Consider the following 18,333-nt stretch of genomic DNA (forward strand, 5'->3'; position numbering starts at 1 on the left):
GATGGAGGCAACCATCAGAGCTTGGCACAGAGGCAACCTGGGAAATGCTTGTTGACTGACTACTTGACGGATGGAACAACTGAATGAGCTTTCAGGGATATAGACCCTACCTCCAGCAGGCTCTCCAGTCAGGCTGCCCCCTGCTCCAAACTTTCCACTCACCTCCATCTCTTCCTCCACCAAAATCTATCAGTCCTATGTCACATTCCCTTAGGGCCAGCACGTTGGCACTGAACCGAATCCAGTCACAGTTCAGAGACTCCTGTGGTAAATAATGTGGCAATTCCAGGGGTGGAGCCAAGCAGGGAAGAAGGAAAGTCTGGGAAATGCCCAGTGTTCCCATTCACAGTGAGTGCACCAGCCACCCTAGAAAAGTTAACTTCTCCATGGTGAGGGGAGAAATCATGAGCAGCTTCAACCAGACTCCCAGCCTTAAGTGGAAGAAACTAAGGACACACAAAGCAACGCTGGACCCTGACATCTTGTTAGGTTCATTGGTATAGGTAGGAGGCAGCAAAGTGTGGTGGTTGTTATGGGATGAATTGTGCCCCCCACCATTCATATGTTGATATCTTAATCCCTACTACTCAGACAGTGTTTGGAGATAGGGCCTTTAAAGAGGTAATTAAGGTTAAGTGAGGGCACATAGGTGGGCCTTAATCCAATATGACAGGTGTTCTTAAAAGAAGAGGGGATTTGGATGTACACATAGACTGAGGGGTGACCATGAGAGGACACAGTGAGAAGGCAGCCATCTGCAAGCCAAGGAGAGATGCCTCAAAAGAAAGCAAACCAAAAAAAAAAAAAAAAAAAGAAAGCAAACCTACAGACACCTTGATCTTGGACTTCTAGCCTCCAGAGTTGTGAGAAAATAAACGTCTGTTGTTTAAGCCACCCAGTTCATGGTATTTTGTTATGGAGGCCCTAGCAAATGAATACAGTGGCTAAGATCAAAGATTCTGGAGCAAGGGCTGAATTCCAATCCAGGATCCATCACTTATTAGCGAAATCATCTTAAGCAAGTTATTTTGTTTCTCTGCCTTAGTTCCCATCAGTTAAGTGGGCATAATTATAGTACCTACCTCATACGGTTGCTATGAGAATGAAATGGTTAATAAAGCACTTAGGAAACAACTCCTGACATACACTTAATAATCTGTAGGTGCTCATTAAATAAATAAATTCAATTTCACTGGGCAAAGGTGAAGAAATAGGCCAAACCCTGAGGAACTCAGAGTTATATACCATTAAAAAGGATCACCAGGGGGCTTCCCTGGTGGCGCAGTGGTTGAGAATCTGCCTGCTAATGCAGGGGACACGGGTTCGAGCCCTGGTCTGGGAAGATCCCACATGCCGCGGAGCAACTGGGCCTGTGAGCCACAACTACTGAGCCTGCGCGTCTGGAGCCTGTGCTCCCAACAAGAGAGGCCGCGATAGTGAGAGGCCCGCGCACCGCGATGAAGAGTGGCCCCCGCTTGCCACAACTAGAGAAAGCCCTCGCACAGAAACGAAGACCCAACACAGCCAAAAATAAATTAATTAAAAAGGGTCACCAGGGGACTTCCCTGGCGGTCCAGTGGTTAAGACTCTGCGCTTCCAATGCCAGGGGTGCGGGTTCAATCCCTGGTCAGGGAACTAAGATCCCACATGCCGTGAGGTGCAGCCGAAGAAGTATTTTAAAAGGTGGGGGGGGGGGGCACCAGGCAATGGTAAGTGTTCCCATATGGTGACTCTTTACCCTGGGCTCCCTGAGGGCAGAAATTTCTTAATATCTGTGAGAAAGGGCTTAGCAAAAGAGTGCACTCAGGAAGTACTTGCCAAACCAAATAGTTTCCAAATACCCTTTCCTAATGCTCGGCCATGTGTCAGGGATTGGTGACTGATTCTTCATGGGAGTATCAGGTGATGTTTCTAGAAGTTCTGTTTGGTTCCTTTTCAAATTTTCCATGTTTAAAAAAAAATAATTTTCTGTTTTCTGTAGCTATTTTCTAACTTTAAATCTTGTAGGCACAATTTTTTAAAACCTGTGGCTGTGAATTACAGTACCTGAAGTCTGTGTTTATCTGTTCCTCCCATCTGTTGTATTTATTTTTTCTTCATGAAGTCTTGGGTTCCTAGTTATCTCTGACTGTGTGCTGGTCTCACCTTGAAAAATTATTTGTGGTGGTTCCCTGAAGGCAAAGATATTGATAAATGTGCCCTCTTCAGAGAGACTTTGCATTTGCTTTTGTCAAAGTTTTGGGGGCACTTCCACTCACTTCCAATGATAACTAGGGGCAATCCAGTTGTTACTTCAAACTAGGTTCCCAGTTTATGGCTTGAGAATTCTTGGGCTACTGGGCTCTCTACTCCCTGGGGCACAAAAGGACTCATCAATGGTCACAACTCCCTAAGAAAGAGCTTTAAAATATTCCCCTTTCCTTTTCCTCCAACTGTTCTGCTCAGTATCAAGGCAACCTTTTCTGAACTCCCTTGGGGCTCGTGGTGTGGAGTGTGCAGCTTCATATCACATTAAACTCGAGGGTGAGACCCTTGGGGTCTCAGTCTAATGTGAGGAGATTCTTCTATTAGACTCCCCACCTTGGACAGGCCCTGGACTTTCACTTCTGTCCCTCTTGCCCTCTGTGGTTGATGAACTGAAACCCACAGGTTCAATATTAGCAAAAGCCCTCATGTCATAAGTAGCTTTGGTGCTCCAATATTCCAATCTTCTTGTTAAATATCTGGTTACCAGCTTTCACCTAATAATTGGCCTGAGCATTCCCCAGGCTTTTAAACATTTCAGTGTTTTTCAGAGGATATTCTTATATTTTATCTAATGTTGCTATTTTCAGGGGGAAGATTAACTGAATAAATTAGTCCACAATTACCCCCTGCAAAAAGAAAATCCAGTTGTAATGATAAAATAGGCCCAGCATAATTCCTCCTCACTGACCTCTGACCACATCCTCTGACACTGACCCAGGCAATAATGTCACAGATAAATACCAGATGGCCCATGTACCAGGGGACACCCTCACAAATCACAGCCACCACTCAGTGTGTAACTGTTATCCAGGAACAACTCCACACAGTGACATCATACATAAATGTCACCCCTCAATGTTCTGGGAGATAACCCAGAACTATATTGCTCAACAAGCCTATGTTGGGCACCAGCCATGTGCTAAGTACTGGAGTTACAGTAGAAAACAAGACAGACAAGGTTTCTGCCCTCATGGAATTTACCGTCTGGTAGGGGCAGTGGACAATGAACATGTAGCAAATAAATAATTTCAAAGAGTGTAAAGTTCTATGAAGGAAATAAAAGAGGGTAATGAGTCAGAGAGTGGGCAGTGCTACTTTAGATGGGATATCTGGGAAGACCTCTCTGAGGAGGTGGCATTTCAGCTGAAACCTGAAGGTTGAGAAGGAGCCAGCTATGGGAAGAACTTGGGGTGACGCATACGAGGCAGGGAAATCGAAGTGCAAAAGCGCTGAGGCAGGAGCGTCACGCTCGAGGAACAGCAAGGAGGCTAGTTTTGCTGGAGAGGAGTGACCTAGGAGGCAAGTGACAGGAGGAGGGGAGATTGTGGGAATGAGGTTAGAGAGGGAAGCAGGGGCCAGATCATAAAGAGTCTTCTCTTGGCGGGCCGTGGGTAGGAGTTTGGTTTTTAAGAATAAATGGAAACCCAAAGGGTGCCAAGGCATTTATGGTCTGAGAAGATCGCTATGATCAATGTTAACCAATCAGAACTGTCATGTGTAAAGATAAGGCCTGGCTCCCCGCAGTGCCACCATCCCAACTCCAGGGAGGGCAGCTCCTCTTTCAGGAAACTTCCTTCCAACCTCCCAGGTGACACACCTCTCTCCAAGCCCGAGAGAAACATGCTTTCTGATTGGACAAATCCAGGAGCATGTTTCTAACCTTCTTTAAGTCGAATCGGGCGGAGCCCACTGTGACTGATTACAAGCTCTCCCTCTCTTCCAATCAGACCGCTATTCGGGAGTGTGCTTGCGTCCCAATCCCCTGGTGAGATGAGTGAGTCCTGTGATTGGCTCTCCTTGTATGAGTGACATTAGACGCATCTTATGGGCGCAAAGACGCGGCTGCACTGCCCGGCACTGTCCGGCGCTGAGGGTTGAGCAGGAGGAGCCCGGAGCAGTCAGGGCGGCCGTCCTGCTCGGTGCCCGCCACCCCGCGCGCCGCCCGCACTATGGCCGCCCCGCCGCAGCTGCGGACTCTGCTCCTTGCGATCAACGCACTGTTGCGCAAGCGCCGCTACCACGCAGCGTTGTCCATGCTTAAGGGCTTCCGGAACGGGGCTGTGTGAGTCGGGCGGTGGGGCGGGGCAGGGGCTGAAGGACAGATCTGATGGGGTCGGAGAAGCGGGTTCTGGGGCCGGCGCCGCCGCGCTGTGCGCCCCTGAGCAGCCCTAGTGTGTCCCTAGGTCTCTCGGTGTCCAATATCGGCGCAGTGGGCGCTGGATTTTGGGTTCCGAGCGCCTTCTGAGCCGGGGCTCCCACTACGCTGTTTCTGGGTCTTCCGTGCTTTGCAACCTGGACCTCTTGCCTTGACTGCCTCCCATGCAGCCCCTGTCTCCCTTCATTTGGGCCCAGTTTCCCCTCTTTCGCCGCTGTGTGCCCTTGGGTCTAATGGGAAGCTGGACTCTGGCCTCTAGCCAGCCGGCGGCCCTGCCTCTCTGTGCTCCCTCCATTAAGCTGCGCGTGGGCTTTCATGCCGCTTCTCAATTCTCTTTTGTAAGTCCCTTCTGGCACAGGGGACTCCTGATAAGCCTCAGTCGTGATGTAAATGAAGCTGCAAATATTTGCTGAGCAAATTGAAGACCTGCAGAAGAGGTCTTGGGGTCATTTCCCTAGGCTGGTGCCAGGACGGGAGCTCAGCTTCCTTTAAACTTCATGCATAACAGCTATCATTTATTGAGAGCCTACTGTGCCAGAACTGGGGACGCATCAGAGAACAAACGGAAGATCTGCATGCTCTTGAAGTTGGCATTTTAGTGGCAGCATGGCATGGTTGTGTGGATGTGACCACCTTGGTTTGAATCCTGGTGCCCCTTACCTGCGTGATCTTGAGCAAGTCTTTTAGCCTCTCTAAGCCTCAATTTCTATAAAATGGGGCTGATAATAGTACTTATATACTGTCAGAGGCTTGAGTCAGTATGTGTGAAATGCTTAGCACAGTGCCTGGTATGTATATAACTGTTGGCTGCTGTAATTATTGTTCTATTCACATGGATGTCTCACTGGCTCACTCCTTCACCTTGTTCAGGCCTCTGATTGTCACCTCCTCAATGAAGCCATCCCTGAACTTCCCACCTCCTTCCCTACTGAATTTTTCTCCATAATATTTACCACCATCTGACACTAAGTAGTTCACTTATGTATCCTGTTTTTCTATTGTCTTTCTCACTGGAAAGTGAGCTTCATGGTGATGCCGAAAATCTTGGCTCTCAGTGCACCAATGCCAAACAGAAACAGACAGAGATTTGGAGGAAAAGAAGAAGCTTTATTCTTTGCCAGGCAAAGGGGAAACACAGCCAGCTAGCACCTCAAGAACTGTGCCCCCCTTCTCTGGGGAATAAGGGCAAGGTTATATAGCCGGGCCTCGTGGTCTGGTAGGTGATAAGGCTCAAAGTAATTAAGGTCTTGCATTTATCTTCTTCTTGCGTTATTTCCAAACAGTCACAGCTGGCCTCAGGCAGCCTGGTAATTGAGTCTGTTTGGTAATTGGGTCTGTTGGCCTCTGGGTTGTAGGCCTGCGACCTTCTTTCTGAAATGCAGAGGTTACAAGGGTTGATTTGCTACAAGGGAGTGCAGGGAGTGTAAATACCGGGTGCAGGATGTAATTCACATGTGGGATCAGAGAGTGTTAGGGGCAGTGTGTAATTAACACAGAGTTAGGGACTGATAGGTACAGGATGTAATTCACATAGTGTCAGAGAATGTTAGAGGTTAGCTTTGTGAAGGACAAATCTAGTTACAGACACTACAGATTAGTAGCAGTTAAAATAAAACTAGGATTGATTAACTCTTTCAGGCCTGTTTATGCTGTTTCCCCAGGCTGTTCATTGTTACTTTATTTTCCTTGTCTATCAGAAAAGAAAAGTCTCATTTCTATTTTTGTTGCAACAATGGGGACAGAAAGTTTAATCTATTTTGTTCCTTGCTATATTCCTAGTACCTGGTACACAGCAGGCTCTCAAATATTTACTGAATGAATGAATGTGCAAGGTAGGAATTGCCATTGTCCCCATTTTCTGGATGAGAAGACTGTGGTTCAGAGAGGAAGATTCATTGCTCATGGTCAAGTCACTTAGTCAGGGTCAGAGCCAGGATTCAAACCCAAGGATACCTGATCTCAATGCCAGGCTCTTGGCTTCCATGGGCACCCAGAGTCAGGGAGAAGGTGGTTCCCCCTGGGTCTGGCCAGATCATATCAGTCTTGCTTTGGTGTGATCAGGGTGGGGTGGGCCCTGAGATAACATCAGTGGGCCCAGGCCCATCTGTAAGGACCTGGAGTCAAAGTGGGGAGACTGATGATTAAATTACCATGACAATACCAGATGATCAGGAATGCTTTACAGAGGAGGTGATGGTGCCATTTTGAAGGTTGAGTTGGAATTTGCTGTGGGTGATAAGGGCATCTCAGGCAGAGGGAATGGTTTGAACAAAGGCCTGGAGGTGGAAAAGAATGTGCTGTTTGTCAAGAGAGGCCATCCATTCAGGGAGGCCGACTTGGATGACTGAGAACTGAGACGTATGAACTGTGTAAAATGTAACTCATTTTGATGCTCTACTCCTAAATATATCAATGTGCATCTCTGAAAATAAGAGCATTTTCCTATATGGCTAGATTATCGTAATTACATTTAAGAAATTAATCATAATCCTATAATGTTGACTGCTGTCCAGTTGATAGACAGATTGTTCCAGTTGTCCCCCAGATGTCCTCTATAGCAAGTTTGTCTAGACCAGGATCTTCCAGGATATCACACTGTACCTGCATATCGTTTAAATCCTTTTTAATCCAGGGCATCCCATTTTTCAAGATGCAGAGTGATCCTGTGAGTGGTAGTAAACTCACCTGAGTTTGAGGAGTTTGGGTAGGGGGCCAAGCAGATGTAGGGAGTTGGGGGCATTGTTCTGCTTGTGTCTGTGGTATAAGGAAGGAGCCTTTTAGCCCTGGCCCGCTGGAGGAGGCCGAGGGTCTCTTTATTCAGGGGAAAGATACATGACTTTGAGGAGGTGGGGCAGAGAGCTTGCTGGGGCCAGGATGAGGGCCCTGCCCACAGCTAGGCAGTGAGAAAATAAGCCATTCAGTGTGGCCACCACTACAGTAACACTGCTGTCACTTGATCATATTTTTTATTTGACTTATTTTTTGAAAATTATGTAGCATGTTCACAAAAGGCATAAAAAGTTAGAACTTTTTAGAAGTTTACACACCTTGCTCTAACCAAGCATAGAGCACATATAGAGCCACCTCATTCTTGCACAGCTGTGTGGTATTCATTCCACTGACTGCTGGGTCCATTATTTGTTTACCCAGTAGCCCTCTGTGGATGGACACATGTTTGCTCTCAGTCTTCTGCTGTTTCAAGCAAGCCTCACAGATACTCATATGACAACAATATGGGGCTCATGACAGTTGTCTCAAGGAGGCTGCCAAAGATTTTTAGACCTTGTAGCCTGGTAAGATTGGGGCCAGACAGCAGGAGAACTTGGTGGGGCGAGGGGAAGTCCAATAAAGAAGAAAAAGAAAGGCAGAGACACTAATATTGGTTGAATTAGGAACTTTTACATGCGCTATGTCCTTAACTGCCAGAAGCAACTCTGAAATGGAGAATACTTTTAACTGATGGGAGAAGGGAGGCTCAGAGATGTTAAATGATTTATCCAAGTGTATACAGCAAAACAGGGCAGGGCTTTGGCACCAAATATTATTTCCTTTGTACTACCCACTTTGGTTTGGTTTTTTTATTTTGGCCACACCGCGTGGCATGCGGGGTCTTAGTTCCCACACCAGGGATCGAACCCGCACTGCCTGCATTGGAAGTGAGGAGTCTTAACTACTGGACTGCCAGGGAAGTCCCTGTACTACCCACTTTGAACCCAGATCTAACTTGAAAGCCAGCATTATTTTCCCTCCCAAAATGAGGTCAGGATTAGGGATGGGGAGGGGGCACAGGGAGTCAGAAAGAAACTGATTCAGTGGTGCTGTAGTAACTGTTTTCTTTTGTTTCTACAGCTATGGAGTCAAAATCCGGGCCCCTCACGCACTGGTCATGACCTTTCTCTTCCGGAGTGGCAGGTACCCATCCCCTCTGCACACCCTTCAAACTGGGAGAGAATGTGGTCACCCCTCAGTGCCAGGACTGTTGCGGTAGCTTCCTAGCTGGGTCTAACCTGTCTGCACCACCATCTCCTAAAGTACAAGTCTGATTCTATTATCCCATCTCGAAAGTTCCCCTGGCTCCTCACTGTCCTCCAGAGAAGCCCAGCTTCCAGGTGTGGCCTTCAAGGCCCTCTGCAGCCTGACCTCAGGGGCATCCCCCCTACTCCCCCACGTCCACCCTGGGGTGCCCTTGGCACCAAGACTCACTGCCATTCATTCATGTGCCACATGTGGTTCTACCTCCTTACATTTCTCATGCAGTACCCCTCACCAGGAATGCCCTTTCCTCTTCCACCCCACCTTTATTTCCTTCCTAGCAACCCATACCAGTTCTCTGAGGATCACTTTTTCAGGAAAACTGTTCATGACCTACCTTCTGCCCTTGTTCAGACTTCTTGGCCTTCCTCTGATCTCCCATAACTTCCCTCAAGAAACTTATCAGAAATCACTTTGTGGTCTAGTTTTTAATGTATGTAGCCTCATCTGGAGCTTATAAGAATCACACATGGGGGACTTCCCTGGTGGCTCAGTGGTTAAGAATCTGCCTTCCAATGCAGGGGACGCAGGTTCAGTCTCTGGTCAGGGAGCTAGATCCCACGTGCATGCCGCAACTAAGAGTTTGCATGACACAACTAAGGAGGCTGCAGGCTGTAACTAAGGAGCACATGTGCCACAACTAAGGAGCCCGTGAACCGCAACTGAGGAGCGCACATGCTGCAACTAAGGAGCCCGCCTGCCACTGCTAAGACCTGGTACAACCAAAAAAAAAAAAAAAAAAAAAAAGAATCACACGTGGACACCCTATTACTCAAATCCAGCTTGCGAGATTTTTTCTATTTTTTTTTTTTTTTTGGGCCATGCTGCACAGCATGCGGGATTTTAGTTCCCCCACCAGGGATCAAACCTGCGTCCCCTGCAGTGGAAGCATGGAGTCTTAACCACTGGACCACCAAGGAAGTCCCTGTAAGATCTTTTCTTTATGTATTTTTCCTTTTTATTTATTTATTCATTTTTATTTATTTATTATTTTTGGCTGTGTTGGGTCTTCGTTGCTGCGCAAGGGCTTTCTCTAGTTGAGGCGAGTGGGAGCTACTCTTCGTTGCAGCGCGCGGGCTTCTCATCGCAGTGGCTTTTCTTGTTGCAGGGTACGGGCTCTAGAGCGGGCGGGCTTCAGTAGATGCAGCGCACGGGCTCAGTAGTTGTGGCTCGTGGACTCTGGAGCACAGGCTTAGTAGTTGTGGCGCACGGGCTTAGTTGCTTCGCGGCATGTGGGATCTTCCCGGACCAGGGCTCGAACCTGTGTCCCCTGCATTGGCAGGCGGATTCTTAACCACTGCATCACCAGGGAAGCCCTGTATTTTTCCTTTTTTAAATTTATTTTTTAGTTTTTGCCCTCCAAATCATTTTTTTAAATTGAACTCATTCATTCATTCAGTAAATATTTATTGAGCATGTGCCAGACACTCAAAGATTATTATTATTATTTTTTAATAAATTTATTTATTTTATTTATTTATTTTTGGCTGCACTGGATCTTCGTTGCTGCGCGTGGGCTTTCTCTAGCTGTGGCAAGCAGGGGCTACTCTTCGTTGCAGTGCACAGGCTTCTCATTGCGGTGGCTTCTCTTGTGGCGGAGCGCGGGCTCTAGGGCGCCCAGGCTTCAGTAGTTTTGGCATGCTGGCTCAGTAGTTGTGGCTCGCGGTCTCTAGAGCACAGGTTTGGTAGTTGTGGCGCACGGGCTTAGTTGCTCCGCAGCATGTGGGATCTTCCCGGACCAGGGCTGGAACCCGTGTCCCCTGCATTGGCAGGCAGATTCTCAACCACTGGGCCACCAGGGAAGCCCCCAGACACTGTTTTTAGGTGCTGGAGATACAGCAGTGAAAAAAAACAGAGAATGATCACTTCCCTTGTAAAGCTTGCATTCTAGCAAGGAGTAGCAGAAAATAAACATAATAAGGAAAGTATGTGGTATGTTAGAAGATTGTATGGGCTGTGGGAAAGAAATATTAGAGCAGGGAAAGAGGGAAAGGGGATCCAGAGTGCTGGAGGAGGGGCAGGCTGCAGAACTAAATAGGGAAGGCCTCAGTGAGAAAGTGACATTCAAGTAAAGACTTGAAGGAGATGGAAGAGTTGGCCAAGTGGGTATCAAGGGAAAGAGTGTTTCAGGCCAAGGGAACAGCCAGTGCAAGGGTCCTGAGGTGGGATCATGCCTGGTGAGTTTGAGGAGGCTGCAGCAGAGGGATTGCAGGGGAGAAAACAAAGAGAGGAAGGTCACAGGGGTAACCTAGGCCCATCCTGTCCAGCTTTAGGTCATAGAGAGGAGTTTGGCTTTTCCTTTAAGGGAAACAGGAAATTGTTTTAAGAATTTGTATAGGGACATGCCACTATTTGACTTATCTTTTAATAGTGAGAGAGTGAAGAGTTTGCTGCTAGGGGTCAAGGGCAGAAGTAGGTGTAAAGTAGGAGGCTGTGGCAATAATCCAGTTGAGTAACTGTGGTGGCCCAGACCTTGACGGTGGCAGTGGAGGTGAGAGGTGTTCAGAGTCTAGAAACATTTTGAAGGGAGGATTAGTGCCAACACTTGACAAGTGGGAAATCCAGCTTGCCTTAGAACTGTCAGTGCTGGGCCCATGTTCCTATGGGGTGAGAGCCAGCTGACTCCTGGCTCACCCCACTCACCTGGCAGACTTCCACACGTCCCAGAAGACACACTTCAAGGTCCTTCTCCAGCCTTGAGGGCCCTTGTGTTTGCCTGCCCTGAACTGATCTCCCAGAATACAGTCTGCTCCTCTCCCTGGTTCTCCTCACTGCCCCCTAGTGATTTTTTAAAGATAAATCAAATCATCTGTCCTACTTAAATGTTCGCTTCTCTCAGGATAAAGACAAAACTTAGCATAGCCCCGCCCCTCCCCCACAGCTTTTGCCCCACATATTTTCTGCTCAGGCCTTAATGGTTTCTCTCTGTTCCTTTGCTCCCCATTCTCTGTCCCTCCTCGGGACCTTTGCACCTGCTGATCCACCGCCTGGGATGCAACTCCTCTCCCCTCCTGACCTCACTGACTCCTCATTCTTCACACCCCAGGATCATGTCTTGTCAAGGTCAAAGTTTGACCTTTGTGTTGTGATTATTCATTTCATAATTCCCTCTCCCATTAGATCATAAACCTCATGAGGGCAGCAAGCAGATCTCTTTTTTCTCAGACTTGTATCCCCAGATCCAGCACATAGTACATACTCACTCGCTCATTCATTTCTTCACATATTCACTCCAAAAAAAATATTTATTGAGCACCTACTATGTGCCAGGCCTTGTACTGGGGGCTGAGGATGAACAAGCCAGATGTAGACACCACTCTCTGGTAGCTTCCATTGGGATGGGGTGGGAGTGGTGGGAGATAATAAGCAAGTATATAAATGTCAGGTGGTGATAAGAGCTATGAAAGAAAAGAAAAGTTGGGTAAGGGAACAGAATACGATGGGCGTTCTTTTATGTAGAGTGGTCAGGGAAGACCTCTCGGAGGAAGCGGTGTGGAGTCAAGGCCGGAATCTAGCGAGGGAGCAGCCCCAAGGACATGGAGCCTAGAGGCCTGGGGTTGAATGAGCATCAGCCCATGAGCTCCTTGCCTGGGTCAGTTTTGTGTGCCAGGTGGGTGAGTGCCCTGGGGGCGGCTGGGCCTGCACTCATGGCGGCTCCCTGTGTTTGTGCAGCCTCCGGGAGAAGCTGTGGGCTATCCTGCAGGCCACGTACACTCACTCCCGGAACCTGGCCAGCTTTGTGTTCACTTACAAGGGACTCTGCGCCCTGCAGTCCCACCTCCAGGGCGAGACCTACCAGGTGCACTCATTCGTGGCTGCCTTCCTTGGGGGCGTCCTGGTGTTTGGAAACAACAATAACATCAACAGCCAGGTAAAGGCCCTCTGCTGGATGTGGGTTGGGGAGAGGGGTGGAGGTGGAGCGTGGGACAGGATTCAGGTATAGAGTTGGGGATGGGAGTCAAAGAAGACAAGCTCTTGGTTCCCTTCCATGTCCGAGGGTCTGTGGTTCACCAGTCCCTGTGTGACCTTGGGAAGGTCACTTCCCCCTCAGTTTCCCGCTCTGTTAACCAGGTGCCTTGTTGGAATTCCATGATTTCCAAAATCAATGTGTGTGCAGCTCTCTGGGGCAAAGATTTGAAAAAACAAAACAAAAGAAAACAAAAACACAGAACACCACTCTGCAGTGAAGTGAGAAAAAAAACATGACCCTGGAGTAAGATTTTCATAAAACAAAACTTAATACATTCAAAGAATTGTCTCTGGTTCTGTAACTTGCCCTTTTTTCTGGGTTAAAGTTCTGTTTTTTAATGAGGTGATGAAACTAAATGCTAATCATTGCTGCTGCTCCTGTTTTAGCATCCTTCTTGGGCAATACGAAAGTTGGCAGTCTTTCCAATTTGCCTCCCTCAAATTTCTTAAATATTCTTAAATTATAAAAATAATATTTTATTTTCACATTTTAAATAATGCAAACTAAGCACCCCCTATGTGCCTGGCACATTTCTGGGTGCTTAGGATACATCATGATAAAATTAGAAAATAAACTGAAAAGAAAGTTCCTGTCCCCCACCAACTGTCCAGCCACTGTCCAGAGATAGTCACTTTTCTAAAATTAATTTTTATTGGAGTAGAGTTGATTTACAATGTTGTGTTAGTTTCTGCTGCACAGCAAAGTGTATCAGTTATACATATACATATAGACAGTCACTCTAACTGTGTATTGTGTAGCCTTTCAGAACTTGTCTGTGCTTGTGTCAGTGTACATAGTAGGAGTTTTCCACCAATTGAGATCATACTACGTTTTTTTTCATGTAACAGTCAGTGTATCTTGGAGGCCTCTCTTGTCAGTCCCTTATCCTTTATAACATCAGTAGAGCCCTCGGCTGATGGGATGGACCAGCCTTGATTTCACAGTCTCCTCTGGATGGACATTTAGGGGCTCTTTAGCCTTTGGCCATCACACACACACACTGCAGTCTACATCTTTGTTCAGACATCTTCCTGTACTTATGTTAGTCTGTCCGTAAGTTCCTAGACATGGAATTGTGGAATCTAAGGATATGAGCGTTTTGTATTTTGGGAAAGTTTCCCCAATTTTGTTTTTTTGATAGAAATTTCACTTGTCTATGAACTTCCAAAGTCTAGGAATCCTGGACACACCCATCTCCTTCCCTCTCCCCTCCTTTCCCTGACCCCTGGCAAAAGCTGCTCTGACCTCCATTTCAAAAATGTTGTCATTTCAAAGATGTCATTTCAAAAATGTTATATGATAGACATTTCTCCAAAGAAGACATACGGATGGCCAACAGGCACATGAAAAGATGCACCACATCGCTAATTATTAGAGAAATGCAAATCAAAACTATAGTGAGGTATCACTTCACACCAGTCAGAATGGCCATCATCAAAAAGTCTACAAATAACAAATGCTGGAGAGGGTGTGGAGAAAAGGGAACCTTCCTACACTGTTGTGGGAATGTAAATAGGTGCAGCCACTATGGAGAACAGTATGTAGTTTCCTTAAAAAACTAAAAATAGAGTTACCATATGATCCAGCAATCCCACTCCTGGGTGTATATCTGGAAAAGACGAAAACTCTAATTTGAAAAGATACATTCACCCCAGTGTTCATAGCAGTACTATTTGTAAGACATGGAAGCAACCTAAATGTCTGTCGACAGATGAATGGATAAAGAAGATGTGGTATATATATATACAATGGAATATTACTCAACCATAAAAAAGAATGAAATAATGCATTTGCAGCAAAATGGATGGACCTAGAGATTATCATACTAAGTGAAATAAGTCAGACAGAGAAAGGCAAATACCATATGACGTCGCTTACATGTCGAATCTAAAAAAATGATACAAATGAACTTATTTACAAAACAGAAACAGACTCAGAGACACAGAAAACAAACTTATGGTTGCCAAAGGGGAAAGGGTGGGGGAGGCATAAATTAGGAGTTTGGGATTAACAGATACACACTACTGTGTATAAAGTAGATAGACAACAAGGACCTACTGTATAGCACAGGGAACTCTATTCAATATCTTGTAATGACCTTTAATGGAAAAGAATCTGAAAAAGAATATATATACATATATATGTATATGTGTGTGTGTATAGCTGAATCACTTTGCTGTACACCTGAAACAAACACAACATTGTAAATCAACTATACTTCAATTTAAAAAGATGTTATATAAGTGGAGTCATTGTAGTATGTAACCTTTGAGGATTGGCTTTTTTCACTCAGCATCATTTCCTGGCAATTCATCCAAGTTATTGTATGTATTAGCTGTTCATTCCTTTTCATTGCTGAGTAGTGTTCCATGGTATGGATATACCTGTTGAAGAACATCTGTGTTGTTTCCAGTCTTTGGCTATTAGGCATGCAGCTACTCAGAACATTCTTCTACGTGTTTTTGGTGAGCATAAGTTTTCACTTCTGGGGTAAACACCCAGGAGTGCAATTGCTGGGTCATATGGTACATACATACTTAGTTTCATAAGAAACTGCTGAAGCATTTCCAGAGTGATTGTACTGTTTTACATTCCTATCAGGAATATATGCGTGATCCAGTTTCTTCACATCCTAGCTGGCATGTGGTTTATTACATTTCAAATTTTAGACATTTTGATAGGTGTATAGTGCTATCTCATTGTGGTTTTAATTTGCATGTCCCTGATGCCTAGTGAAGTTGAACCTTTTTACATGTGCCTATTTTCCTTCTGTGTAACCTCTTCAGTGAAATAACTGTTTGTGTCTTTTGTCCATTTTCTAACTGGATTGTTTCTTTCTTCACTGTTGAGCTTTGAGAGTTTCTAAAAATATATTCCAGATACTAGTTTTTGTCAGATATGTGTTTGTAAATATTTTCTCCCAGTCGAGCTTTTCTTTTCTACCTCTTCACATGGGCTTTCACAGTGGAAAAATTCTGAGTTTTGATGAAATCCAGTTTATTAATTCTTTTCTTTTATGGATTGCGTTTTTTGTTGTCGAGCTACCTTTTAGTTTCGAGCCATGGAAATATATTCATTTTTCAGATTTTTTAATGAAAAAGAATAATAAATTAAAGCCATCAACAGTCACATTTAAATGCCTGCTACGTAACTTTTTCAAGTCACCCGGCGCGCAGGTGGCGCCCCAGGGTGGCAGAAGGTTCCCGGTGGCTGGGCCCACCTGTAACCCCCACCTCCCTGTCATTCCCTCCCTCAGATCAACATGTACCTGATGTCACGCCTCCTGTTTGCCCTGTGCCGCCTGGGCGTGGGGAAGGGCTACATCCCTGAGCCCAGGTGGGACCCGTTCCCGTTGTTCACCGGGCTACTGTGGGGGCTGGTCCTGTGGCTCTTCGAGTACCACCGGCCCACGCTGCAGCCCTCTCTGCAGTCCTCCATGACCTACCTGTACGAGGACAGCAACGTGTGGCACGACCTCTCGGACTTCCTCATCTACAGCAAGAGGCACCCCTCCGAGTAACTTGGCCCCAAGGTGCTCATGGAGGCTCCCGCACCCAAGTCACCTCCGGCGGGCTCAGCTCGAGATTGGCTCCATCAGCGAATCATCCCAGGGGATCCGGCCTTTTCAAGACCCGGGGTCTCAGACTCATTTATTAGCCCGGGGTTCCATTTGCCGAAGTGAAAGCACTGATTTTCAGACCCCATTAGGTACTCTTGAATGGTGGAACGAGCCGCCAGATCAGGCTGAGGAGCCTTGGGCGCGGTGACAGCTGTGCCGCTGACTCTGTGAGACCAGGGAAAGTCACACCCCACCCTGGGCCTCAGGGGTCATCGCACTCAGAGGAGGGCACTGAAGTCTCTTTCTGGTGGGTATGTTTTCCGACCGTTCTTCTGGAACAGAGGGCTCCTGGCTGGTGGGCAGTGGGTTGCAAATGCGTTTTTAGAAAATATTCAGTTCCTCGTCTTAGGTGTTCTACTGGAGAAGCTCTAGCGTTTCCACTGTCCAATAGAAACACGAGGTGAGTCATAGACGTGATTGAAATTTTTTTAGTAGCCACATTTTTTAAAAAGTGGAGGAAATTCCCTGGCGGTCCAGTGGTTAGGACTCTGAGCTTTCACTGCCGAGGGCACGGGTTCAATCCCTGGTTGGGGAACTAAGATCCCACAAGTCGTGGGGTGTGGCCAAAAAAAAAAAAAAAAGGTGGGGAGGAAAGAAGCAGGTGAGATAAACCTTAATCATATCTTTTAACCCAATATTTCTAAAATATTATCATTTTAACATGTAATAAATATAAAAGTTACTGAGATATTTTACATTCTTTTTTCTTGTAGTAAGTCATCAAAATCAGGTGTGTGTTTTACACTTCCAGCATTTCTCAATTTCAACCAGCCGCATTTCAAGTGCTTATTAGTAGCCACATGTGGCTACTGGCTACTGTTTTGGATAGCACAGATATCGTATACCCTCGCAGAAAATTCTAGTGGACAGTGCAGGTATAGAGCTAGAAGACGTGGGTTTGAGTCCCCACTCCACCACTGTGTAACCTTGGGGAAGGTTCTTCTCAGAGGCTCAGTTTCTAGTAAAATGAGAATAATCATAGTAATACCTGGTGTCCACATTGGACTTGTGTAACTACAACGGCTGCTTCTACTAATTACATCCATGTAGTGAGCTCCTACTTCCTCTTGGGTGCTTTGCACTAATTATTTTTAATCCATTCAAAGACCTTGCAGGTATGTATTTGGATCTCCATTTCACAGATGTGGAAACTGAGACTCAGAGAAGAGAAGTAACTTGCCCAAGGTAATACAACTAATAGTATGACAGCCAAACCAGGGTTTGAACCCAGATCTATGTGATTTCAAAGCTCATGTTTTTTTCAGTGCCTTACTTTAAATTTAGAAACCTAAACTATGCTATGCAAATGTTAGCTAGTTATAGGGGTGCAAACTCAAATGCCTATAGGGGCCTGGCAAGTGGCATAAATGATAATGTTCTGGGTGCTATGCAGTTGGGAGTGACAGGGACGTGGGGAGCTGGAGACTCGTGTGCCAGACTGATTTTTGAAAACCACCAAGCTGGACAGATCAAACAGGTCTCCAGGAGATTTGGTCCATGGACCACCAATTTGAATAGGCATACTTCAATCTCTTTTTATATTTTGAAAATTACGGACTTCCCTGGTGGCTCAGTGGTTAAGAATCCGCCTGCCAATGCAGGGGACACAGGTTCAAGCCCTGGTCCAGGAAGATCCCACATGCAGCAGAGCAGCTAAGCCCGTGCGCCACAACTACTGAGCCTGTGCTCTAGAGCCCGTGAGCCACAACTACCGAGCCCATGCGCCACAACTACTGAGCCTGTGCTCTAGAGCCCGTGAGCCACAGCTACCGAGCCCAGGCGCCACAACTACTGAAGCCCACGTGCCTAGAGCCCCTGCTCCGCAACAAGAGAAGCCACCGCCATGAGAAGTCCACGCACTGCAACTAGAGAAGGCCCTCGTGCAGCAATGAAGACCCAACGCAGCCAAAAATTAATTAATTAATTTTAAAAAAAGAAAAAAGAAAATCACTAGTAGAAATATCCACATGAGTCACTGACCTTATTAAAATGCAGATTCTGATTCAGTGGGGTCGGGGTGGGGCCTGAGATTTCTGTATTTCTCACAGGCTCCTGGATGATTGCTGCTGCTGCTGTTCTGAGCTACACCTTGCATAACAAGGTGGTAGGGAATGATATGGGGCCAACCAGTAGCCCATGTGACAAAGGAAGAAACTAAGTCACAGAGCTGTTAGGTCATCGAGGTGGGATTCGGTCTGATTCTAACTGCGTGTTCTCAGGCATAGTGTTGTACTGAAGGCCTGGAGGAGGGGATCTTGAAGTTTCTCTAGTTCACTCCGTGGAGGCTGAATGAGATCCCAAGGTTATGGG

At 46.4% G+C, this 18,333-nt stretch overlaps 1 protein-coding gene across 1 annotated transcript; it reads left to right on the forward strand.

The window, feature by feature from the left end:
* The first annotated feature begins 4,113 nt into the window (after nt 1–4,113).
* On the forward strand, nt 4,114–16,711 carry PXMP4 (peroxisomal membrane protein 4). The gene is made up of 4 exons (XM_068524320.1): nt 4,114–4,309; nt 8,252–8,314; nt 12,107–12,305; nt 15,661–16,711. Exons 1-4 carry the CDS (start codon nt 4,197–4,199, stop codon nt 15,922–15,924), a joined length of 639 nt encoding a protein of 212 aa, XP_068380421.1. The 5' UTR covers nt 4,114–4,196; the 3' UTR covers nt 15,925–16,711.
* Nucleotides 16,712–18,333: the final 1,622 nt, after the last annotated feature.

This window comes from Eschrichtius robustus, chromosome 16 (assembly GCF_028021215.1).
Source record: "Eschrichtius robustus isolate mEscRob2 chromosome 16, mEscRob2.pri, whole genome shotgun sequence".
In the NCBI taxonomy this organism is placed as follows: Eukaryota; Metazoa; Chordata; class Mammalia; order Artiodactyla; family Eschrichtiidae; genus Eschrichtius; species Eschrichtius robustus.

Bases quoted from the DNA above. Each gene is read 5' to 3' on its own strand.
- PXMP4 (XM_068524320.1), top strand. From the start codon at position 4,197: ATGGCCGCCCCGCCGCAGCTGCGGACTCTGCTCCTTGCGATCAACGCA. The intron at 4,310-8,251 runs GTGAGTCGGGCG...TTGTTTCTACAG, and splicing joins GGCTTCCGGAACGGGGCTGT to CTATGGAGTCAAAATCCGGG. The intron at 12,306-15,660 runs GTAAAGGCCCTC...TCCCTCCCTCAG, and splicing joins ACAATAACATCAACAGCCAG to ATCAACATGTACCTGATGTC.